The sequence below is a fragment of the Sinohyriopsis cumingii genome, chromosome 2 (genome assembly GCF_028554795.1).
Source record: "Sinohyriopsis cumingii isolate HCF-2022 chromosome 2, ASM2855479v2, whole genome shotgun sequence".
Lineage (NCBI taxonomy): Eukaryota > Metazoa > Mollusca > Bivalvia > Unionida > Unionidae > Sinohyriopsis > Sinohyriopsis cumingii.
Window position 1 is genome coordinate 104,347,890 of NC_142962.1, and position 26,421 is coordinate 104,374,310.

The window sequence follows — 26,421 nt, forward strand, 5'->3', positions numbered from 1 at the left end:
TTGTTTTCACTACTTCTGTAGAACTGTCTGAGAGGTTTGCTAATGAGTGACATCCATTTATGTTAATGAGATGAATTTGCATTTGATACATAACTATAGTACCTGTATGGAGGCCATATTTCTGATCCAGTTTTAATAAAGCTTAAAGTATATGCTTATATTAGCTTATGTTATCAAGCTCATAGATAAGTTTGATAATGAGTGGCATCCATGCATACTAATGAGGTGAACTTCTTACCCCTCTTGATTCTGTATTTCAGCTTTAATTTGTGTCTTTCCTAGAGTATATCATCAAGGTCATGGAGAGACTCACTAATGAAAATCATCCACATATATTAATGAGGTGGTTTTGGATCTGATTGGGTAAATTATCTGAGAACCATATCTGTAGTTATGATTTTGATCATGTTTGAAATACGGGCTTATGCCATCAAGATCTTGGATCAATTCAAGATTGAGCAAGTGTATTAATGAGATTAGCTTTCACATACTAATGAGGTGATCTTACATTAGATTTTCAGGGCTTGTTATCTGTCTTGATGCTATATTTCTGATCAGATTTTGATCAAATTTGAAATATTGGTTTATACCATAAAGATCTTTAACAGGTTTGATAAATATAATGAGTGAGATTCATGCTTATTAATGACATGATAATGCATGTAGTTGCCTGAGCTTGCCACCACTCTAGAATACAATTATAAATAAGATCCACATAATATCATAATATTTATATTAATGTGGTGGTTTTGCTGCTGAACCTGACACTACCTCTGATTTATATTGTCAACAAATGTTTTAAAATAGATTTACACAAAGTCATATTAATATGGTGATCTTGCATGTGATTGGTTCACCTTCTTACCACTTGTGAAATTTTGACTTGGTTGGGGTTAAAACCCACGATTTGCCATATCCAAGGGGGACGCTCTAACCATATAGGCCACTGGAGTGGTTCTTTATAGGATTTTGATGAAACTTGGTAAAAATAGGTGCATGTTATCAAGATTTTCATTGTAGTATGATTATGAGCAAAACTCATGCATATTAATTACATGGTACTGAATCAGTTTCTTCTTCGAAATAGTCATAATACCTTAGGAGAACTACTACTACCTCACAAATCCAGCTAAAGGGAGCTAAAGGCTGTTTGCCATCTCAGTTTTGATGGATTGGTATGAAATATTATGGTCATCTTCTGAAGATTTCATCTCAGCAAATCACTCTGTTCCTATGATTTGTTTGGAATTATATCCCATTTTGACTCGCAGTAGGGTGTAGTATAATACAGAATACTGTGAATGCAAACTGGTCTTTCTGCCACAAAACTTGTTTAATAGCATGATCATCTGCAGATCTGGATATTGACAAATTTCTTTCTCCTTCAGATTATGTGAATGCAGCTTGTTTTGTAGTTTTATATGGATCACTCTGTTGTTGTTGTTGTTGTTGTAGGGTTTAAAGCCATTTTTCAGCACACGATAGGCCATACATGGCGGCCAGTATTAATGGTGGAGGAAGAACCCTGGAAATCCCCGGAAAGAACCACCGACCCTCGAGAAGCTACTGGCAAGCTTTCTCACATACCCACATTGGTCGAATCCGAGACTCGAACCCACGTAGACAGAGGTGAGATGGCAGTGATCTGTAACGAAGAGCGCTTTAGACCACTCAGCCACTCGGGGCCCCAGATCACTCTGAAATTTGGCACATGTTTTGGGCATCATCTAAAGATGTACATTTTGACAAATCTTTGTTCTCTTATAATATTTGTTTGCTAGTTATTATCCTCTTTGACTTGTAGCTGGATACAGTATATGATGTAAGTTTGTGTCTGTAATACTTTCTCAGTTTGCAGGGGATTGTTGTGGAACTTACCATCTAGTATACTCATTTATAAGTCAAGTCAAACTGCAAACAACAAAGATCCTGATCTGCTGTATTATAACGCACCTGAAAATCATGGTCTGTGTTGTTTATTCTACTGATTACTCTTAACAAACTTCACGGAACCAGATCTGCCAGTGCGTTATGCAACAGTAGATCTGGTTCTGTGCAGTTTGCAGTTGGACTTGTCTTACAAGCGTGTATGCACAGTAGTAGATTTATGGTCATCATCAGAAGATATGCAGGTTGACCAATCATATTCACATAATTTTCAGAGTTTTGCTTTTTTTAAATGTTTAATTTTCAGAATCTATCAACAATGATGTATTCTATTTGCACTGTCTGGACAATGAGTCTTAAATAGTATGCAGTGTGCTCTATTTGCATGTTACTATATATTTTTATTTGTTTAATTTATTCACAAACAATTTCAATATAGTTTTCTTAATGAAAATTTTCCAAACACATTTATAATATTTCATATTGAAGTTCTTTTGTTTTATATACAGATTCTGAAACTAAATACCCTACACCATAAAATAAAATAAAAAAATAAAAAAATTCAAATGGGTAAATTAATAAGGTCCTGATATTTAAGAATGTTAGTCATTGAAGGCAGACTTTAAAGGATAACAGTTTCATGTATAACTAATATTAGTTATTGAAATTAAACCTTAAAGGATAACAGTTTGTGAATAGCTGATGTTAGTCATGGAAAATAAGCCTTAATGGATGACAATTTGTGAATAACTACTGTTTCTTTGTTAACAGGGTTTAGAACAGCTAGATGCTAGTCACAATAAAATAAATACCCTTGAAGGCATGAAGGTAAATATAATTTACCCAGACTCTCCCTCTCTCTCTCTCTCACTTCAGGTTGATTACCATATGTACTGGCTGTAATATCAGCCCAACTGCAAACAAAATACATCTTGATTTTCTACAGGGTATTTGCATAATGTGCTGGCAGATTTTGACTTATGTTCTTTGTTCTACTAATTACTCCTAACAAATTGGATAGACACAGATCCGCCAGCACCTTGTGCAAAGGCAGATCTGGGTTTGTGCAGTTTTATATGACTTATAAGCAAGTATATACAGTAACAAATGATGTTCATTTAACAAGATTTATCAATCAGTGGTTACTTATATTGTAAGGTCAATTTACCAATTTCTGTTGTCACTTTTTGTTTAAATCTGCTTATATTAACTGATATTAAAGATCTTCAGCTCACTTTTGTTGCTATCCATTCCACAAGGAAGAGTATTCACATTCTGAATTGATAACAATATGTACATTACACTGAGATTTGTTTCACACTATTTTTTCCCCATGTTTTCATTCTTAAAAAATTCATCTATGGTATAACCAAGCAAAAATCTTTACATCATGTCCTGAATAGTTGTTGCTGGAAGCAGTATATCCACATTGGCAGAAAAGCTAAGTTTTTATTTCTAGCAAAACAGGAAAACTTTAGAAACAGTATCCTTGTCATGACGGCAGAGCATAATTGTGATTTGGTACATTGCTTAGAAACTATTTTTATCTTGTCTAAAAAGCATAATTGTGATTTGATACAATGCTTATAAACTATTTTCGTATTGTCTACAAAGAATAATTGTGATTTGGTACATTGCTTAGAAACTATTTTCATCTTGTCTACAAAGCATAATTGGGATTTGATACACTGCTTAGAAACTATTTTCGTATTGTCTACAAAGAATAATTGTGATTTGGTACATTGCTTAGAAACTATTTTCATCTTGTCTACAAAGCATAATTGGGATTTGATACTCTGCTTAGAAACTTTTTTCCTTTTTTCTACAAAGCATAATTATGATTTGATACATTGCTTAGAAACTATTTTCATCTTCTCTACAAAGCATAATTGTGATTTCGTACATTGCTTAGAAACTATTCTTGTCTTGTCTACAAAGCATAATTGTGATTTGGGACATTGCTTAGAAACTATTTTCATCCTGTCATCAAAGCATAATTGTAATTTGGTACATTGCTTAGAAACTATTTTCATCCTGTCTACCAAGCATAATTGTGATTTGATACATTGCCTAGAAACTATTTTCCTCTTGTCTACAAAGCATAATTGTGATTTGATACATTGCTTTGAAGCTATTTTCCTCTTGCCTACAAATCATAATTGTGATTTGGTACATTGCTTGGAAAGAGTGTTTTTGTCTTGTCTGCAAATCATAATTATGATTTGGTACATTGCTTAGACCAAAAAATAATATTATTCTAAATATTTTTATGCCCATCCCCTATCAATGTCAGTGGGGATGTTTAGTATCACCCATGTTTCTGTCCTATCTAGTACCATCACATACTGTCCATCACATTTTCTTTCCACTCAAAAGCTTTTAAAGAATTTCATGGATTGAAACCAAATTTGGAATGAGACTTGAAAATTGGGAGACCTTAGTCAAGTTCTGTTTTAATTTTTCTTTGACAAAATTTAATAGTCATGACTTATATTTGCCTTTCAATTACATCACATTGGCCAGACCATCCATGTCTAATGAGCACATCTCTTCTAGTTCTGCTTTAACAGTTTTCTTGAGTTCTCTTTATATTTAAGGGACTGACCAAGCTGAAGTTTTTGGACATTAGTTGGAACAGGCTGGAAAGAACACGGGATGAACTGTCCATCATGAGGAAACACATGGCAAACCTCATCTCTCTGGATGTGAGACACAACAGATGGCAGAAGGTTTGTGTCAACATTGATTAACATATTGTCAGTCACTACATTGTGATAAGTATAAAATTTGCATGAATTTAGTTACTCACAGGAAGCTTATCCTGCAAAAATTTTAGTAAGTGCAAGATACACATTGCCACATATGAAGTTACAACAGCAACAATCTTATGTCTTGAAAATGTTGTATTGCAGAAAACAGAACTAAAATATTTACAATACCATAAATAATGCAGTTTCATATGTTCCAGCTTTCAATCAACTAGAATAAATTTAATTATTTCATTGTCATTTTCTGTTAGACACTTTCTAAAAAACAAAAGGAGTTATGATTTAAAGTATTAATCAGCTGATTTGCATTTTCCTCTATTTATTGAGCTCTAATATCTTCCAGTTTCTTTCAATGATATTTACTTCTTTAGTTAAGATTCTATATTTGCTTTTTCATCACTATCTGTGATACCAGCTTAGCCTACATTTCACCTCATGCCTCATTAACTCTGCACATGATGAGCATTTATCTACTATAAATTCATCTTTTTTGTTGTTGTATGGTACAAAATTTCCTGGTTTTTCATGGTTGCTACAACCCATAGATCTAATGATGCTATAAATAAGAATCCTATTTTGAAAGCATTATGTTTACCTATGCAATCCACATATTTAAGCACAGATCAAAATGTGATTTCTTGCAGAACCATGAAAATTTATGCCATTGAAAATAAATGAATTGACAGTTTTTCTATGAGAGATAAGTACATGGATGCTTTTGATGAAAATCATTACAAATTAAGGATATAATCAATATGAAATTTTTTTTGCTCTTTACAGCCTGAAAATTTAAGATTACGCATCATTGGAAGGCTGAAATCATTGACAATTCTGAATGGAACCCAAGTTACAGAGGTGGAGTCCTCATCTGCATTGAGAGTTGCAGCAGGATCACGGATATCCCAGCTGTCCCTCATCAGTCACTCACGGACCACCCATCAAAAACCTCGATCCCTCAGTCTCATGTCAACTGCCCAAATTCTCTGTTCCCAGAACAGAAATAGGCCAGAGAAAGTAGGGGAGGCAGATAGTTCATGGTATTCAAAGGTAAGAACTAAACAATAAGACTGAAGTTACTCGCAGTGGAAATTGAAGATGAAACTAATTACATCATGATAGAAGCTTGTATATCATGTATTGTTATGTATTAGCTGAATCATTGTAAATTTGCCATGCATGGGGAAATACATTTCAAACCGGATTGTGCATAAACTCTTAGAGGAGGCTTAGATGGGTCATATCATGTAGCAATATTTGTATGATGAAATTTTTGGGGAATTTCCTACCTTTTTATGTATGGATACAGGCATGGAAGGCTGTTTGATTTGCTGTTTATAACAGGAGTGAAGACAAAGAAGAAATGGAATATAAGTCTAAATAAGACATATCACCAACACAGATTCACTATGACAAGATGGCAACCTCTATTGCCACATGATTTTTCTGACAGCTGTGATAATGCAGAATGATGGCAAAAATGACAAAAGTGTCTACAGTTTTGGAATCTTGTCAGAATTTGCCATTTTGTTCTCAGCTAGCTTTTGGTAAGGGAAGGCTTGGTACAGACTTTGAAATGGTTAATTTTACTATGACTGCCGTTCATTTTCACATCATTTATATTTGAAATGCATTTGGAATTCTTCTCATTTGTATTTTGATGACATTCCACAGAAATGCAGTCTGTTTTGTTTTTATCTTTTATTGCTTCCAGTCATTATTTCATTGTATTTTTATTCATTTGGAATAAAATGGAAATGAATTTGTCAGAGTTAGTTTTTCCATTTTGGACAACTATTGTTTTTGTATCATGTTTTATTAAGTATGCTTTAATAAAATAGCAAGTGCATAAAATGTAAGAACAGTGTTGAATTTATTATGAATAAAAAATATAACTGCAATGTTAAATTATAACTGTGTTTTTGTTAGCAAATTTTATTTTTTATCTTATTTTGTTTGAAATAAAATTGTACAGATACACTCATCTGTGATGTTTGTTTATGTATACCTAAGCAAGTACAGTGTGATAGCTTGTCACTTTTGACTATGGAAATTAGCAGTAGCTAAAAAATAATTTATTTTTAAAACCGTTCAATAAATGCATTTTCATTTCATTTTTGTTATCAAACATCATACTGCATTGTGTTTTCCATTTGTGATTTGCATTTTAAAAAAAATGTTTTCCTCATTTCCTTTGCATTTATTCTGCATTTTATCTGCTTTCTTGATGTAGGTCATTTGCATTTATTATTCTCTATGCTTTCTTTTTTGTTGTTGTTGTTGTTGTGGGGTTTAATGCCATTTTTCAGCACACGATAGGCTATATACATGGCAGCCACTATTAATGGTGGAGGAAGAACCCAGGAAAACCCCAGAAAGAACCACCAACCCATGAGAAGCTACTGGCAAGCTTTCTCACATGTCCACATTGGCTGAATCTTAGACTCGAACCACCGCAGACAGAGGTGAGATGGCAGTGATCCGTAACGGAGAGCATTTTAGACCACTCAGCCACTCGGGGCCCCACTTTCTTTTTTGTTTGTTTCACTAGAAAAATTTATCCATTTTAGGGTCTTATGGACTGCAGATCTATGTAGCCTTTAGGCATATTATAAGTCCAAAGTTTTCTTGAAGATCTGGCCATGTTGCATTTGAATGCTTTGTATACTTTCAACAAAATTTGCAGGTAAATTGCACTATAGGGGACAAAGAACCCTTCTGAATTTAAGGTCAAAAAGTAAAACATCAGTTTCATTGTGTCTAACTTTTGGAAAATGGTTTTGTTATTTTGTTGCAATTATCTGAGTTCTTCCGTGCAAACCTTAACCAAAATTTGCCACAGATTCTGGGTTCCAGAGATCAAAGTTCAAGGTCACATTGACCTTAGGGAAGTTAAATGGTTTCTGTGCAATAATTCTAGTTTTACTAAAGATGTCACTAAAACATATGGATAATATCCTTCTTGAGATCAAGAAGCCTATTTGTGCATGTAAAGGTCAAAGGTCATGGTAACTGCAATCTGACAAATGGAAATGTTTGCATATTTACTTCAGTTCTGCTGAATACACCGTCAACAAATTTCACAGGAAGGCTGCCATGAAACAAAGAAGCCAAATGATTTCAGAGTAAAAGATCAAGATCAAGGTCACCATTAACCTTAACTCCTGTTGGAGTATTATCTATCCATCTTTGGTATTCTTCATTAGTTTCATCCTGAAGTAAAGAGCAAATTTATGTTCAAGAAGATCATTGTCAGATTTTAATAATTGATATATGGATACCTAGATTTTTCAGAACACTGTGCTACACTATTGTGAATCAGCATCATTTCCAACATCATTTCAGAGTTTAATTGCTTATTAAAACTTACTTTGTGAAGATATTACTTAATGTAGATATTCTAGTAGATGCAACATGGGCGTTGCAATTTCCAGAGGTGGGGGTGGCCTTGAATACTGTTTGACTTTAGGAAATAACTGTTTAACTGAACATGTTTTAAATTAAGTTGTTTTTTAATTCTTTGTCAAACATTTGTTGGCTTTCTCATGTATTGTTTTATTTATTGGCAAATACCATAATGAATATATATGGATCTATAAGCCTCGATGAGGTAGGAGTTTAATTTTTTTGTGGGGAAAAAAGGGGGCGATATTGGAGGTGCTTCTATTAGAATAACTGTGGTATGCTAAATAGCAGCTACCTATATGTCATATAATAAGTATATTACCAATGAATTGCCAATAAGCAATGGGCAATGTTAATGAAAATTTAATAACGCAATTTGATGTAATTCAAACTGATTTATTTATTTGCAATATGTGGTCAGAATGTTTATTTTTCAGGTGACAGCTCTGAACTTAGACAACCAGCATATTACGAAAATCTCAAACCTAGACAAGTTAGAGAACCTGAAATATGCCTCATTCGAAAACAATGACCTCACAAAGATAGAGGTAACTATATATTCTCATTTGAGAACTATGACCTGACAAAGCTAGAGGTAAATACACATTCAGCGTGTTTGTTTTGTGAGTTGGAGTAGGGCAGTGGTAACACACTCATTTTGCACATATGCAAACTATGTTTGATTCCTGGTTCAGTAATCTACAAGGGTTAACGGATTGGCCATATATGGTTGGTGATTTTTCACCTTAAAGTCTTTCCATGCTATACATGGACAGAACTTTACAAATTGCCTGTTTTAGCTGCTTCCCCATTTGAAAAGGTAACAAACTGCTGTAAGAATACTGTCTCCTGCAAAGCACTTTTCATATAAGTGATGTAACTTTGTTTTAGCCTTTTTTATTTGACCTTATGTAGGGTGCAGATTTTTTAATCTTGTAGTTATTTGTATGGATTTATTATATTTTCCTTATGACTTGTTTCTGAATTCATGATTAGAAGTGGACTTAGAAATATAAAACAACCTTAAAAAACTGAAGGAAGCCAAAATTATTAAAAAACCTAAAAATTTTAACAAATTATGAATGGCTCTTCCCTGACCCCACAAAAGACTTTTTAAGACATGGTTTCTTGTTAGGCTAGCCTAGCAGTCAAGAAAGCACACAAATTTCTTAGCACTTACAAGTAATTGTTTTTTTAATTATTTATTCATTTTAATTTTTTCTTTATTTTCATTTTATTTAGAAATAAAATCAAAACATACTTTATCAAATGTTTTAATGAATGTGATGGCCATCATAGAGATAATCTTGTAACTAGTTTGTGTCTTGGACCACAAAAATAATTTAAACCTTGAAGAAAAAAACTAAAAATAGCCTCAAATTTTGTTTGAAATAAAATTGTACAGATACAATCATCTGTGATGTTTGTTTATGTATACCTAAGCAAGTACAGTGTGATAGCTTGTCACTTTTGACTTTGGAAATTAGCAGTAGCTAAAAAATAATTTATTTTCAAAACCGTTCAATAAATGCATTTTCATTTCATTTTTGTTATCAAACATCATACAGCACTGTGTTTTCCATTTGTGATTTGCATTTTTAAAAACATGTTTTCCTCATTTCCTTTGCATTTACTCTGCTTTTTATCTGCTTTCTTGATGTAGGTCATTTGCATTTCTTTTTTGTTTGTTTCACTAGAAAAAATTATCCATTTTAGGGTCTTATGGACTGCAGATCTATGTAGCCTTTAGACATATTATAAGTTCAAAGTTTTCTTGAAGATCTGGCCATGTTGCATTTGAATGCTTTGTATACTTTCAACGAAAATTGCAGGTAAATTGCACTATAGGGGACAAAGAACCCTTCTGAATTGAAGGTCAAAAAGTAAAAGGTCAGTTTCATTGTGTCTTACTTTTGGAAAATGGTTTTGTTATTTTGTTGTAATTATCTGAGTTCTTCAATGCAAACCTTTACCAAAGTTTGCCACAGATTCTGGGTTCCAAAGGTCAAAGTTCAAGGTCACATTGACCTTGGGGAAGTTAAATGGTTTCTGTGCAATAATTCTAGTTCTACATGTACTAAAGAAGATGTCACTAAAACTTACAGGTAATATCCTTCTTGAGACCAAGAAGCCTATTTGTGCATGTAAAGGTCAAAGGTCATGGTAACTGCAATCTGACAAATGGAAATGTTTGCATATTTACTCCAGTTCTACTGAATACACCTTCAACAAATTTCACAGGAAGGTTGCCATGAAACAAAGAAGCCAGATGATTTCAGAGTAAAAGATCAAGATCAAGGTCACCATTAACCTAACTCCTGTTGGAGTATTATCTGTCCATCTTTGGTATTCTTCATTAGTTTCATCCTGAATGAATGTGATGCCCATCATGGAGATAATCTTGTAACTAGTTTGTGTCTTGGACCTCAGAAATAATTTAAAACCTTGAAGAAAAAAAAAACTGAAAATAGCCTCAAATTTTAAAATTGAATTTCACTTCTAACACCATGAATTTGTTTTTCATTTTTCATATGCCATTTTAAAGCAGAGCATGTTATGTTACAATTGTTGTCTGTCTTTTACCATTTTATTTATCTTCCATGTACAATTACCAAACTTTGTGGATGGCTTGTAATTATGGCATAGATGAAGCCTATTCATTTAGGGGGTGCAAATATCAAAGGTCAAGGTCACTGTGACTGGGAGAAAATACTTATTTGTGCTTAAAACTTTAGTTCTAGACCATGTACCCAAACTGGATTTTCAGAACTACTTTTGCTCCTGAGAAAGTTCCTTGACCAAACTTTGTGGAGGAGTTGCACTCAAGGTATGGAAGAAGCCTGTTGATTTGGGGATCAAAAGGTGACAGTTCAAGGTCACTGATTGAAAGAAGAAATATGGTTCTTGAATGATAACTTCATTTGTATACTTTATCGTATTTTGACTGAAGTCTGTAGGTAGAGAGCTTTCACTTCAGGTATGGATGAAGCCTACTGAATTTGGAATCTAAGGAACAAAGGTTAGTTTCATTGTGGCTATAAGAAACATTGGCCCTGCATAAATACATTGTTCTTGAATAAACTTCTTGACCAAAGTTTGTGGAAGGCTTTCACCTGGGTAAACAAAGAAACCTATAGAGTCTGGGCTCTAATGGTAAGAAGCAATGGTCAAGGCAAATTTGATCAGAATGTTTTTTTGCACATGATTATATTAAGTTCAAGACTGGATACCTTAACTGAAGGTCAAGGTTGTTGAGATACTTTGGTTAATAACCCCCAAGTCAACCAGACTCTACAAATGCCTACAAAGAGAATTGCACTACATTTGGAGGGTGTATAATATGTTTTCATAGTGCTCCTGTAAGTTATTAATTTACAGAATTATAGCAAGTATGGTACTAAAATTCAAAGACAAATACACTTCATTATCTATAATTGAAAAATCTTCAGTACCACTTTCAGCCAGTCTCTGTGTCCTCATGCATATTTATCATTAATTGTTTAACATGTGCAGCAAAAATAAATGAGTTCTAAACATTAAAAAAATATTAACAACTGCAGTTCTACCTTATGATTTGCTACTTTTGCACCAGCAATATGTGTAGCACGTGTATTACAGTATGTTACAGGGGAAGTAGAGATAATCTGCAGTTCTTTTAAAGGTAGTAACTTCAACCACAAGGCTAAGTTCAATGCAGTGTTCCTATTTTACAAATATTATATTGCAGATATTAATCTCAGTTCTGACAAGTTCTGTTTCTCATGTAACAAAGTAAACTGTTATTCAAGTCACAATATGTTGAATTATGTTTTAAATCCACAATAGGAGGCTATGACAGGATTGTCCATCTCTGCACAGTAGGTTTATATGTAAGAATAGGCATAATTATATATTGATGTTATTAAGTTTTTTTTAACAAAACACAGAAATAAACTTATATCATCATAATGAAAGACATTTCTCGCATATTACAGGGATTGGAGAATTGTACAAAACTGGAGGAACTTTCACTGGAAAATAATTGTATCACAAGACTTGATGGAATTACCAAGTTAACTCAGTTGCGAAGACTGTGTTTAGGAAACAATTACATAAGTAGTTTAGATGGCTCTGGACTTCAGTTTCTGGTTCATCTTCACTATCTTGCAATTGACAATAACAGACTGAGTTCAGTGTCAGGACTTCAGAACATGACTTCTCTGATGGAACTCTACGTGGGAAATAATCTCATTCAGAATCTCAGAGATATTTTCTACCTGAAGGTAAGTATCAATCTGTCCATTCTATGTCATGAGCATGGAAAATACTTGAAGTATTTTGCTAATGGTATTTTGTATAGATTATACAGTTTGTGCTGTTAAGTATTGTGGGCAAGACCAGTACACCATGGGGTGAACTATTGAGCATGACAACACTATATAGATTAGAGTATTAACCTACTCCCCCAGCAGTTTGTACCCTCCCCCCAATTTTAAAAATGGAAACAAAATACACAGAAGTTGAGCGATTTTATTTGTAAATTTTTCATTTCTTATCTTATAGTTGCCAGGAGTCCCCAACACTGTTACGTTGTTTTTTTGTTTCAGACTAAACTTGAGATTATTTATTAACATAGCATCCGTATTTGCATGGGTGAATCTTTTTTAACAGACAACATGAATGATGTAGTTCATCATCTTTGATAAGTTCTGAATAATATTGTAATTTTCTTTAACTTTGGGAGTCACATCCATTTTGAACCTCTGTACATAAGAATTCAAACAGTTGCCATTTTTATTTTGGTATTTTTTTTTTGTTGAGAAATGTTATAACTAGACATTAAAAGTATTAGATGCAGATAACATAGGTTGATATATGTGCATAACAACACCTGATATGTGAGACTTTTTGGCATCATCAGATAAAAGAGTAATAAATAAATAATTAAGAATGACTTTAAAAGATGTATTTCTTTCAAAAGATATATATGTGTTTTGAGTGTTATGGTTTTAATAATACGGCATGCCTTTGAATCTTTTAAAATTTAAACTTTTACATTTGAAACTAAAGCAATTTCAGGATCAAATAGGCATGTTTTATGTAAAAACTTACAACATTGAAAACAGATACTCCTCACTCAATAACTTGTGCACAAATAGGATCCAACAATATAGACTGCACTATAGCAAAGGCATGAGTTGTTGATGAACCTCAGAAGGGATGCCATCCCCACTGAACAGTATGACAAACTGGGGAGTGGTGGAGGTGGTAGTGTGAGGTAAGAGGGCTACTTAATGGCTGAATATCTGTTTTAGAAATGCATTAGAAGTAAGTGTTAGTAAAGAGCTTTATAATGATCTTATTCATTTTTTGGGTAAAAATAGTCCTTTTTTGTCCAGTTACCTTCTTTTGAAAAGATTGCTAACATTTTCCATGAGGTTTCAGCACCTACATCATGTACGCAAACACATTGTGTATTATGTCAGTGCTTTGTGGAATTGGTGATTCACAACAAAACAAGATTCCTTTTTTCAAACACAAGGACATTTATTTTGAGAAACTACTACCAACATCTAAACTGTATTTCTGTCTCAATTGTTCTATTTATAAATTATTTATGCCATGCCAATTAAGGAATTTTAAGTTCACTGCAAACTCTGGAAAATGCTTCTTCAAAATGAACAGTATCTGTGGAACAAAGTTTTTTTATTTTCTGGTTACTCATTTCACTTGGTTTCCTTTCTAACTTTTTCAAATTTTTTAATGAGCAGGCTAATTTAAAGTAGTTCAATAATATTACTTATTTAAAAATATTTGTACTAGTGTTTGATTGATCAATTGAAGCTCTTACACAGGTAGGATTTGAAGCTCTTACACAGGTAGGATTTGAAGCTCTTACACAGGTAGGATTTGCATGCCTTTTAACTTTGATTCCACTCTATTATTTTGATTTGATACATAAGACCTAACTAACATGATAATACAAAGCAGGTTTGTTTTAATTGAGTATGGAATACAACAAATATTTGAATGGGGAGATCTAAACATGGTCAGCACCTAATTAGGTTCTCACAGACATGCTCTTGGATATCACTGTGATGGTTGATTGACATTATCCACATTTGAATACAAGAGGATATATTGCTTTTATGATGATTACACTGAAACTGAATTAAAAAATATAACACAAACACCAGTTTTTTTTGACACAACTTATTTAATTTGGTATTCATTTAATAAAGTATTGTCACCATTAGGTACATGTGAAATTTTCATTGATCAAACTTTTGTCAAATATTGTTATTTACATTGTACTGTTGTTGTTGTTGTAGGGTTTTAACACCATTTTTCAGCACATGATAGACTACATGGCGGTCAGTATTAATGGTGGAGGAAGAACCCAGGAAAACCCCGGAAAGAACCACCGACCCACAAGAAGCTACTGGCAAGCTTTCTCACATACCCACATTGGCTGAATTTGAGAGTCAAACCCACGCAGACAGAGGTGAGATGGCAGTGATCCATAATGGAGAGCGCTTTAGACCACTCAGCCACTTTGGTTCCCCTACATTTTACTGAGAATGTTCAATGGAATGAATATTTATTTTTTATTTAAAAATTTCATGTTGATTCAAATTTTTAGGTACTAACATTTTCAGCAATAAAACAAGCAATATATCTCGGTTTCATTACCAACTTTAATTGTGAATTGTTCTTCACATTCAACAAAAGTGGGCCACATTATAAGTGGGTTTGCAAGTTATTTAGGTGCAAGTTATTAACGGAGCAGTGTATTTACATGTATCTTTAAGAAAGATACCTCTTTTCTGGGTGTGATTTTGGTTTCTACCAATAAAAAAAAAATTGGGCTTGTTTACACCAATAGCACCCAGTTTAACTCATACCAAACAGCATGCAGACATCTTTCTCAAGCATTGGTTCTACACTCCTGTGATGATGTTGCAGTGTTGCAGATTCCAATCATTGTAGTTACTGTTATGTGCCTCCAAAAGAAGTATCTGTTGCTAAATACTTCTCTTTCTGGATGCATTGTAATGGGAAACAAAACTGGTTTTTGTGAGAATCTCAGATACAACTCTTCCTCATCATAACATGGTCTTAGGGGTCCATAACTTCCTGCTGCATTGTGTACTGAACTGCATTATATTGCGAACTGTGATATGTATGGAACTGTGATATGTTGAGAATAGCATTATACCACACTGCATTATGTTGAGAACTGTGATATGTATGGAACTGTGATATGTTGAGAATAGCATTATACCACACTGCATTATATTGAGAAATGTGATATGTATGGAACTGTGATATGTTGAGAATAGCATTATATCACACTGCATTATATTGAGAACTGTGATATGTATGGAACTGTGATATGTTGAGAATAGCATTATACCACACTGCATTATGTTGAGAACTGTGATATGTATGGAACTGTGATATGTTGAGAATAGCATTATACCACGCTGCATTATATTGAGAACTGTGATATGTATGGAACTGTGATATGTTGAGAATAGCATTATACCAAACAGTGATATAGCACTATACATTTTTTTAATCAATGGTGTTTTGAAAAGGAAATGAAGATATAAGACTTCATTTCACCTTGTTTTCTTTCAACCCATATTGACATACATTTATGTGATTTTGGTCATGGGCTCCATTGTGGTATGGTGTTTTATCTGAAATCATGTTATATATTGAAGCATGTTATAATGGGAAAGAGTTGTATTACTTTTGTCCACTTGCAGAATTTTTAAACATTTAACTTATAAGATCACAAATTTAAAAAGAGAATCTCATCAACTTTCCCATGTTATTATGTTTACTGGATCTATTTAGGCTGCAAATTCAATTTTGCAAACATTTATTCAGTGAAACAAATATGTCAAATAGGCAGTGTGCATTTCCTTTTTGTAATTTGCCTCTTAAATGTTCATCCTTTGTGTACTGATGTAATATGCCACAATATAAGTTATAGGAGCATGGTTTGAATGCAGAAAAAACATAAATTAAAATATACTTTGCTTTATTTTAGGGATTATCAAGCCTAGTTATTCTGGATATGTACGGAAATCCAGTTACTTGCCAAAATGACTACAGGCTTTTTGTTATCTACCATCTCAAGACTTTGAAGGCTATAGATGGATCTGCTATTGTAAGTAGTAGTAGTAGTAGTAGTAATATTAATAACGATAATGATAAAAATGTGCGGCAATGAGAATAGCTTGAATGCAAAGTCGATGGGAATGTAATTGGTCAGTCTGTATGAAAACTGAATGCTAGGACTAGCATTTTACTTTTTGTGCCATAAAGAGCTTTACAGTAGTGGCTGAATTGCTCAGTAGGACAAGGAATTGAACCAGGATGACTTCAAAGTTATATAACTCCAAACTGATTAACTTCAGAATTTAAGGAGGGACAAATATAGATCACTGGTGGGAATTGTTGCTAGATACCCAGTTTTTTTTAGGTTCAGTAATATATTACAATTTTCATTTTCTGCATTTCATGCTGTAATTCATGCTACATTTTTTTAATTAAAAGATTTGTAAATACCTAGTGTGCTGATTTGAAAAGGTATCATCATCATCATCATTATTGTTACTAGTTTTGTGCTTGTATTAGGTAGATTTTTACTTATTTTATCTGTGTTTAATCATATTGTTATGTGTTTAGGCTCAAATAAACAGTAACACAAGAAAGCGTGAAAACCATAAGCTTTGAAAAATATAACAACTAATTTATTTCCCTGGAAAAACACTGTAAAAATGAAAAAAATATGAGAACTTATGGTTTCCTAAATCAAATCCAAAAATAATTCAAGAATAATCCGCGAATAAAATTTTTGAAGTCCTAATATTGAAATGTTCAAATGATTCCAAGTTCGAGTCCTGATGAAGACTCCAAGATGAAAGGCGATGACGTATGCTGTAGCCTGTACTGTGTTGACGTCTACATTTCCTTGTAGAAACATAATAATTAATCCTCTGGTCTTGGAAATCCAAATAAAATTTTCAATAAATATCCTTGTTCAAGAGTTCTGTATGAATACAATAATATTTCCAGAGAAATAAATTATTCTTTTAGAGTCCAAATAATCTGAAGAAAAATTAACATAAAACTAAAAAAACTAAAAAATTCAATACTTCAGTACTGGTCACAAGAGGAGAAAACAACTTGACATCAAGTGTTTAAAAGCCTGGACTCTCTCATCTCTCTCTCTCTCAACATCGCTATTATTACTAAGTATTTTGCAATTTTGGAAATGGCTAATTGCAAAATGGAGGATCTTGTGATCATGTTTACATGTAAAAGTCACATAGCCCCTGTATGTCCTTGATATGAACCAGTCATTTTACTCCAAGAAAAAGTTGTTTACTTCACCCTCAATCAAGGCCAGGAACTGTGTCAAAAATAGAAACAAGTGTTTCTATTATTAGGTATCTAAGGACAAATTCAGGTCAAACCGAATTTTTGGGAAAAAATTAATTTCTTAGTAAACAAAATTTCATTACATTGACATGTAAAGAAAATAAAAAGACTCCAAAACCCACAAACAATCAAATCAAATCAAACATAACTTAAATCAAATATAAATTAAATGAAATATATGTAACAATATCTCCTATAAGTTGAATTCTGAAAATTTTGATGTTACATCAAGAAAAGTTTAGAATGACCATCTAATAGGATTCTTCTGACCCAGTTTTGTAGTTACATATTATACATATTCTGATATGACTATATTATTTATGTTGTGAATTTATTTTATATGTACAGAAATTATGGCATTAAGTAGACGAGTTCCGATGCCAAATATCAGGTAGAATTTCACATGACCTATAATTATTTAAAATCTTTTAAGTTTATGAGCAAGTATATTTTTATGTAGATTAAATTGAATAATGTTATTAGTTTATACAATTTGATTATTAATATATAATATGCAGTGGTGGATTTTTTTACAATATACTTTATATCTTCCTTCAGTTTTATAAAACCATTTTCAAATACATTTGTAAAGGATCCCTCGGAAGGTAGTCTTGCCAAGGATACATTTGGAGGAAGACTTACACCAGACTTTGTTGCAGAAAAGCTTGGACATAGTAATTTTCAGGAGGTCAGAGAACTGGACATGCCGAACAGTTCTCTCAGAATTATTGATCTAGGCCCTGGAGATATTTTTGTCAACTTGAGAAGGTAATAATTGACAGTAATTTGTATGTTTTCCCTATATGCTCTAAAGAGAGCAAATGGTGTTACCATTTGTCCATTTTCTCATTTTTCTGTCTGTGAGTGTTTCACATTTCTGCTCAGTAATTAATAAAGATATTAAAAGTTCATCTCCCACCCCCAAATCAGGTTTTTACTAGAATGATCATATTTATTGCAGCTGATAATTATGTGGTATGATTATTCTACTACCTAAATCTACCCAGATTATTCAGTTAGGCTTTTATAAATATTTGAGGCAACTCCAGTGTTGCAGACTAAAAATAATTTGGTACACTCTATATCATAGGGATTTTGAAAATGAGGTCAACTTTTCCTATATTTTAAACACACATTGATTGGGTCTGTTATGCTTTCTGGGGTAGAACAAGTATTAGGCACAAATCTCCTTTTATAGATATCCTAGGACAGTGGGAGTATGTACTTCACACTTTGTTTTGCCAGTTTCAAGGTAATTATTGATAGGATATATCAAGTATGTGCCATTGTGTTATTTTTGCTAGTTATATGTGCCAGTTATTTTTCTGGTTTGATAACATGTTCAGGAATATACCAGAGCTCACCTTAGCAAATGTACATGTGGTCTACCCATAAATGCAGGTATCTTTTCAGATTCCCCCTTTTTCTTTTTTTAAACTGGTTTGAATTTTTAGCCTCCAAAATTATCATCCCTCTTTGGGAGAGCTCAAAATAATTTCATGCCGTCATTACAGTTTTTTTTATTTAGATTGATATCAGATTTATGATTGATATTTTATTTTTTCTGTGTTGAGAAGCAAAGTTTCCCCTCTTTTATTTTGTCAAGAGACACTAATTCTTTTACTTGTACTCTGAAAATAAGACTGACACCATGTACCATTTAAAAACCTTGGATGTGCCAGACATGTCCAGCAAATACAATGATTTCAGGATATCTGATCTTTCAGAATGTGACATATTTCTTTACTGCTGTACATCCATAAGTCTGTATGTCCTCATGTCAATATATCCATCATGAATCCATTTTAAAACAATACATACTTATCATGGTCATAGGGAGATGACCTGTATAGTTTTGCCAACCATTCCACCAGTTGTTCAACTTTGTACACATTTTTGTAAGACAATGTGGAAATAGATATTTCATCTAAAAGTAAGATCATTACAGGTAGCTCTCATCTAGTTGTATGGAGTCAGTTTTTAGGATACACAATAGTGGGATTAAAATATTTCCACCTACAAATGAATAAAATGCACAAAAAGCACACACTATTTACAAGCTCAACTTTGATTATTTTGATAAATATCCATATATTTTAAAATCTCCTTTCTGTTTTACATGTAGACTTGTGGGGGATAGTTTAATCCAGAATTTTAATTCTAGAAGAGACCATGTTTTGAGGAGAAAAAATTGGAAAGTAAGCATGATTTTCAGACCTTAACTCAGTTTTAAAATATTTTCTCTATATTTTCAGTGTAAATTTGGAGCATAACAATCTGACATCATTCAGCGGGCTTGTAAACATGCCTAATCTACGGGTAAGATTCCAGACTTCTTGTTTGCATGATTATTGGCTGTGTCAGCTTACATTTATAAGATGCCTATCTTCATCACTGAAAACCATTTCATTCAAATAGATATTTAAAGACTGGAAAGTTCACTAGAGATGCAGGGTCTAACAAATTTCAAGTCAGATTTTGGCCCAGTGGACTACCATGAAAATATCTGACAGCTCAATTTAAATTTTAATATGAACCTGTATGTATGTATGTATGTATGTATGTATGTATGTATGTTCTGTCTGTGTATGTATGTATGTATGTATGTATGTATTTATGTATGTATGTATGTATGTATGTATGTATGTATGTATGTATGTATGTATAGATGTATAGATGTATGTATGTGTGCATGCATGCATCACATATGCATGGGTATGTATGTATGTAAGGTTTTATGGCACCTCAGCTCAATAGTAGATATGTTGTGGCAACTAAAGGAACAGTTATAAAAAAGTGAGAGAAAAAAAATGCACATACATTTAGGAAGATAATCCCTCCAAATAAATGTAAACATCAAGTACAGCAAATAAAATGTAAATCACAAAGCTGTTAAAATTCAGAGAAAATGTATATAAAATAAAAGATAAACATAACAGATATAAAATCCTTAAAACATATGATCAAAATTTGTCATATAAACCATGTTCCTTCATGCTGTCAGATAGACCTATGAATCATAAATACATTATTCCCTCAAGATAATGCTTTTCTTTATAAGGTGGGGATGGTCATGGATCTCATTTGCTGTAGTAAAATGTATAATGCAATATAATATAAAATGATCCACTTTAAGGTGGTATACTCAGTACCTCCCATGGACAGCATTATAACAAAGGAGTACTATATATTATGCCTATCTTGTACTTCATTATAGAATGGTCCACCATAAGGCGGGATACTCTCTACCTCCTATGGACAGCATTTTAACAAGGAGTACTGTATATTATATATATCTTGTACTTCATTATAAAATAGTCCACCATAAGGCAGTCTATTCTATACCTCCTATGAACATCATTTTAACAAAGGAGTACTATATATTATATATATCTTGTACTTCATTATAGAATGGTCCACCATAAGGGGGGATACTCTCTACCTCCTATGGACAGCATTATAACAAAGGAGTACTATATATTATATGTATCATGTACTTCATTATAAAATGGTCCACTATAAGGCAGTCTATTCTATACCTCCTATGGACAGCAATTTAACAAAGGAGTACTATATATTATATGTATCTTGTACTTCATTATAAAATGATCCACCATAAGGCAGTATATTCTATACCTCCTATGGACAGCAATTTAACAAAGGAGTACTATATATTATATGTATCTTGTACTTCATTATAAAATGGTCCACCATAAGGCAGTCTATTCTATACCTCCCATGGACAGCAATTTAACAAATGAGTACTATATATTATATGTATCTTGTACTTCATTATAAAATGGTCCACCATAAGGCAGTCTATTCTATACCTCCTATGGACAGCAATTTAACAAAGGAGTACTATATATTATATGTATCTTGTACTTCATTATAAAATGGTCCACCATAAGGTAGTCTATTCTATACCTCCCATGGACAGCAATTTAACAAAGGAGTACTATATATTATATGTATCTTGTACTTCATTATAAAATGGTCCACCATAAGGCAGTCTATTCTATACCTCCCATGGACAGCAATTTAACAAATGAGTACTATATATTATATATATCTTGTACTTCATTATAAAATGGTCCACCATAAGGCAGTCTATTCTATACCTCCTATGGACAGCAATTTAACAAAGGAGTACTATATATTATATGTATCATGTACTTCATTATAAAATGGTCCACTATAAGGCACTATATTATATACCTCCCATGGACAGCATTTTAACAAAGGAGTGCTGTAATTAACATTCTTTGTGAAAAAATGTTAAAGTTGTGTTTTGAAGAAAAAAAATAGAACATAACAAAAATATTATCTTCTAACCCAATGGCTACCTTAATTTAAAATATAGTGATTTAGCGGTGAAACTCTGATGGTAATATTACAAAATATGGTGCCTTAGATACAACATTTCTATAAAATTGAATATTACAAACTCAGGTAGTTTAGACACAGTATTACTGTAATGGTAATACAAAACATGGTGACTTAGACACAACATTATTCTAGTTTTGAATAATAGAAACTGGTGGCTTAGATTGCATTAATATAATGTTTAATACCACAAACTGTTGTGACTTAGACACAGCATTACTAAAATGGTTATATTAGAAAATATGGTGACTTTTAAACAGGATTAATTACTATAATGGTAATATTATAAACTTAGTGGCTTAGAAATGGCATTACTACAATGGTAATATTACAGAATATGGTGGCTTAGACACAGTATTATGACAATGGTAATATTACAAAATATGGTGGCTTAGACACAGCAATGCTATTTTGCCTAGACATATTATTACTACCAGGGTTAAAAGTGAACCTCAAAAACCTCAAAAAAAACTAACATTTTATTTTGACCTTAAAACCCCCCAAAAAAACTATATAAAAAAAACTGAAGGAAACCTAATTTAAAAAAAGAAACTCTATACATTTTGAACAAGATGAATGACTCCTCCCCAACCCACAAAAATGCTTTTTCAGACACAGCTTTTCTTTAGAATTCCTAGTGGTTGAGAAAGTACACAAATTTCTTAGCACTTGCAGGTATTTGTTTTTTAATTATTTATTAATTTTTCACTTTATCTTGATTTCCATTTTATTTAGAAACAAAATCAAAGCATACTTTATACAAAATTTCATAAATGTTCACCAAGGAAATAATCTTGTAACTGGTTTGTGTCTTGGACCACAAACAAAATTTTAAAACCTTGAAGAAAAAAAAGGAGAAAAAAAATCCCCATAAATTTTACAATTGATTTTCACTTCCTACCCTTTACTACAGTGGTAATATTTAAGAGTGAAATGCTTCAGTCTGCCATATATCAATATGATTTAAGATACACATAAGATAAGATACACTATTGATACACATAGCAACTTGATAGCCTTTTCATTTTTAGACAGTGTAGGAGTTAGATGGCGTGTTATTTTTGCATGTTGTCATATTGGATCTATTTCCAGAATGCAGATTACAGATGGATGTAAATTTATAAACAGTTCTGCCATTTTCATCATTGACAAGATAAAAAGTGTACTTTCAAACTACCTGTTGTCAGTGATTTTAATTCAGCCTTTAATGCCATTTCTGGCTGCTCCATTTGATCAGATGCAGGATTCATTTTGGTCACCATGCCCTTTGTTTTGCACCACATGGATGCTTTAAAAATATCTTATTACCAATTTTATGTCTTTTCTTAAATTTGGAAGGCATTACAGTGTTATCTTCAAAACACAAGGCATAGTTCAATTTTCCTTGTGCAAGGAAAATATCTGCCATAACAAGTCCAAGTGTGGGAGCAGAGATGACTCACAACCAGATCTATTACATTTACTTTCTGCAGATGCAAAAATGCAGGCACAAATTTTGTCAGTGAAAAATGAAATTCTCAGCAACACATACTCCACATGTACAAATTTTAATAAAGGGATTATAACTTGTGCCCCCTTGCCAATTCTGGGCCAATGTTTTTTGTTTTATCCCACTGGTACATTAGTTAAATAATTCATTACATATCTCAGTGTATAAAAAGACATTCCTAGTTTGTTCCTCATGTGTAATTGTATCTGTTGCTTTGTACTGAATTCGATTGAGTTTGGATGCCAATACTTCCAGTGTGTCAAGCAGTGAATAAGCTTCAGTTAGTTCAGAATGGTGGTTATTGTTTTACTTGAACAAGCAATACCTGCCAATCAGAAATGAATGTTAGATATTTGACTGTTGACACACTGGAAGTGTAGCCTTCATATCCGAGCCAATGAAACAAGATGCCAAGCAACAGATAAACTTTGCATAAAGGAGGTTATTAAATGGTCAGTAAAGTGCTTGAATCATTCATACATGGGGAACAAATCTGGAATGTATTCTTTACAGTGATATATGCTGTCATTTGATGAACCTACTGTTGTGATAAAATAATTAGAATGGAATGATTGGGGTAGATTTCAGACCATGTGAGTTAGTTATCATGTGTTATTTGTAGAGGATGAGTGTGTGTTGTCAATAGTTTTTCTTTTTTTACTGACAGGAAATGAGTGAATTTGACTAGTTTGGCTATCTCAGATAAACTCTCAATTTAAAGAATAAAAGGCAATGACTGATACTTACTCATAACTGCTTTAGGCACAGCAATCTTGTAATGCTGAATATTATGAAATTAAGACACTTGTGAAATGTCAGGATGAAAAGCAGTCTAGTCAAACTTTCAGTTTAATTATTATTTACATCCTTGGCACAAATATTGTCTTTCTCTAGCAATGTACATAATTAGTATGCTAATGTGTTCTTGCTTTAATTACTGATTCTTACCACAGCTCAGGTGTTCATAATGTTTACTTTTTTATTTGTTGCCTTAAACTTTTTCTAACTTTTATCAATGAATTTTGTTTTAAAATATTTATTACTTTGAAAGAACACTTAGAGTAATACAGTTTAAAAGACTAAAGTTAATTTAATTGAATTTCAGTATGGTAGTTCAGTCACCCAGGAAATCTAGCAGATCAGTTTGAAAGATCTGCAGTTTAGAGTGAACAACCTTGAATATACATGTATTCATATATATACTGTCAGGTCTTGCAAACATGTTCCAGAGATCTATGATGTTTAAGGGGACTCTATTTTAAACCAGTGCGATTATACTATACTCAGGTGAATGTAAATAAATTGTACACCTTATTTTCAAGAGACTTTTTTAAGTTGAAAGTTCTCTCACTATTATGATTTACAGTAGGTGTATTTTTCTTTTGTACAGGTGCTCTGTTTAAATCACAATCACATAGAGTGCATCATGCCAAAGAACACTAAAATCCAAAGGACCTCACAGAAGGGGCCAGTTACCAATGGGATCAGAGGGGTCGATTTGTATAATAATGACCCATTGGTACCAGTTCTTGAGAATTTGGAAGTCCTGCATCTTGGGTATGTACATGGAGCTGAATCTTCAACTAATCTTGCTCTGTTATTCATGATAGTGGAAATTGTTGTTGTTGTTGTAGGGTTAAATGCCATTTTTCAGCATAAGATAGGATATACGTGGTGGCCAGTATTAATGGTGGAGGAAGAACCTGAAGAAAAAACCCAGAAAGAACCACGACCCATGAGAAGCTACTGGCAAACTTTCTCACATACCAACTTAGGCAGAACCCGAGACTCAAACCCATGCAGACAGAGGTGAGATGGCAGTGATCTATAATGGTGAGAGCTTTTGTTGTCACAGATATAATTTCTATTGACACGCACTCAAGTATCAAATGGCTTAATGGGAAATCTTATATTTTCACATGTGAAAATGTAAGGATATATTTTTAATACGGGAAAATATAGGAATTAAAAATTATGAAAATTGTTTTGCCAATAGGTTTCTGTATTTCACACTTAAGTATATAATAAATATGCATATGACTGATTATTCTGTTTGATGCTTTTTGTTACTTTTTTATCATTCTTCAGCATTCTTTCAGCTTGTTTTAAACTTGAACATGGACAGTCATATGAACTCAATAGAAAGTTTTGTATTTGGAGATATAAATATGATGTACAGTAAAGGGTTAGGAACCTACAGAGCACATTGTATGGAACACATTCCTTTACAGTTCATATGTTTTTGATTGCTCAGTTTTATTCATTTTTTACAGATACAACAACATAAAAGATATGGCCGCTTTGCAGTTGAGCAGATTAACATCTCTAAAAGCACTCTTCCTTCAGGGTAATGAATTTTAAAGGAAATAGATTAGTTCAGAGCCTTTCCTTGATTTGCAAAAAACTTAAAAATCTTGGGGACAGTGATGATACCATTAAAAGGACTGGAGAGTTTGTGTTGTGGGTTTTCCTTGACATTGCCAGAAACATATATCTGCAACAGTAACACCATCTTTAAACTTATTTTATGAAATAACCATCACCGTTTTAGCACGAGGAAAATGTGACCATTTTATATGTCTGGACGTGAGGACTTTTGTAGTAAAATATAATTGGGATCCAGGGATTCATTGTGGAGTATCACCCGTATATGCAGTTTAGATTTGTGTATCATTTTCATACTTTTAACAAATGCCTGTCCTGGGTTCCATGCATGTTTGATTGGAAAAGCCCTTCCACTGGTACCATGCATCTTTAATTGGAATGGCCCTTTCTTGGGTTCCATTCATGTTTAATTGGAACAACCCTTCCCACGGTATCATACATGTTTAATTAGAACAGCCATTTCCTGGGTAGCTAGCAGGTTTGATTGGAAGAGACCTTCCCGCAGTACCTTGCATGTTGAATTGGAACAGACCTTCCCAGTGGTACCATTGCATGTACAGCCATTTCCTGGAACAATAGAACTTCATAGTGGAATCTGAACTTCATCAACTTGATCTTCATTTTCACTTTTGTAGTTTTGATTTTTGACATTAGATACTTCATTAC

General features: G+C 32.9%; 1 protein-coding gene across 9 annotated transcripts in view; it reads left to right on the top strand.

The window, feature by feature from the left end:
* LOC149805532 (leucine-rich repeat-containing protein 9-like) overlaps positions 1-26,421 on the top strand; it is a 148,193-nt gene that overhangs the window by 70,990 nt on the left and 50,782 nt on the right. For all 9 annotated transcript variants that reach the window (XM_089950137.1, XM_089950139.1, XM_089950145.1 and 6 more), the window contains 10 exons: positions 2,659-2,715; positions 4,485-4,616; positions 5,436-5,702; positions 8,495-8,605; positions 12,032-12,319; positions 16,099-16,218; positions 18,088-18,263; positions 19,751-19,814; positions 24,761-24,927; positions 25,644-25,717. In XM_089950137.1, the coding sequence (XP_089806263.1) occupies positions 2,659-2,715; positions 4,485-4,616; positions 5,436-5,702; positions 8,495-8,605; positions 12,032-12,319; positions 16,099-16,218; positions 18,088-18,263; positions 19,751-19,814; positions 24,761-24,927; positions 25,644-25,717 (1,456 nt within the window). The remainder of the gene's footprint in view (positions 1-2,658; positions 2,716-4,484; positions 4,617-5,435; positions 5,703-8,494; positions 8,606-12,031; positions 12,320-16,098; positions 16,219-18,087; positions 18,264-19,750; positions 19,815-24,760; positions 24,928-25,643; positions 25,718-26,421) is intronic.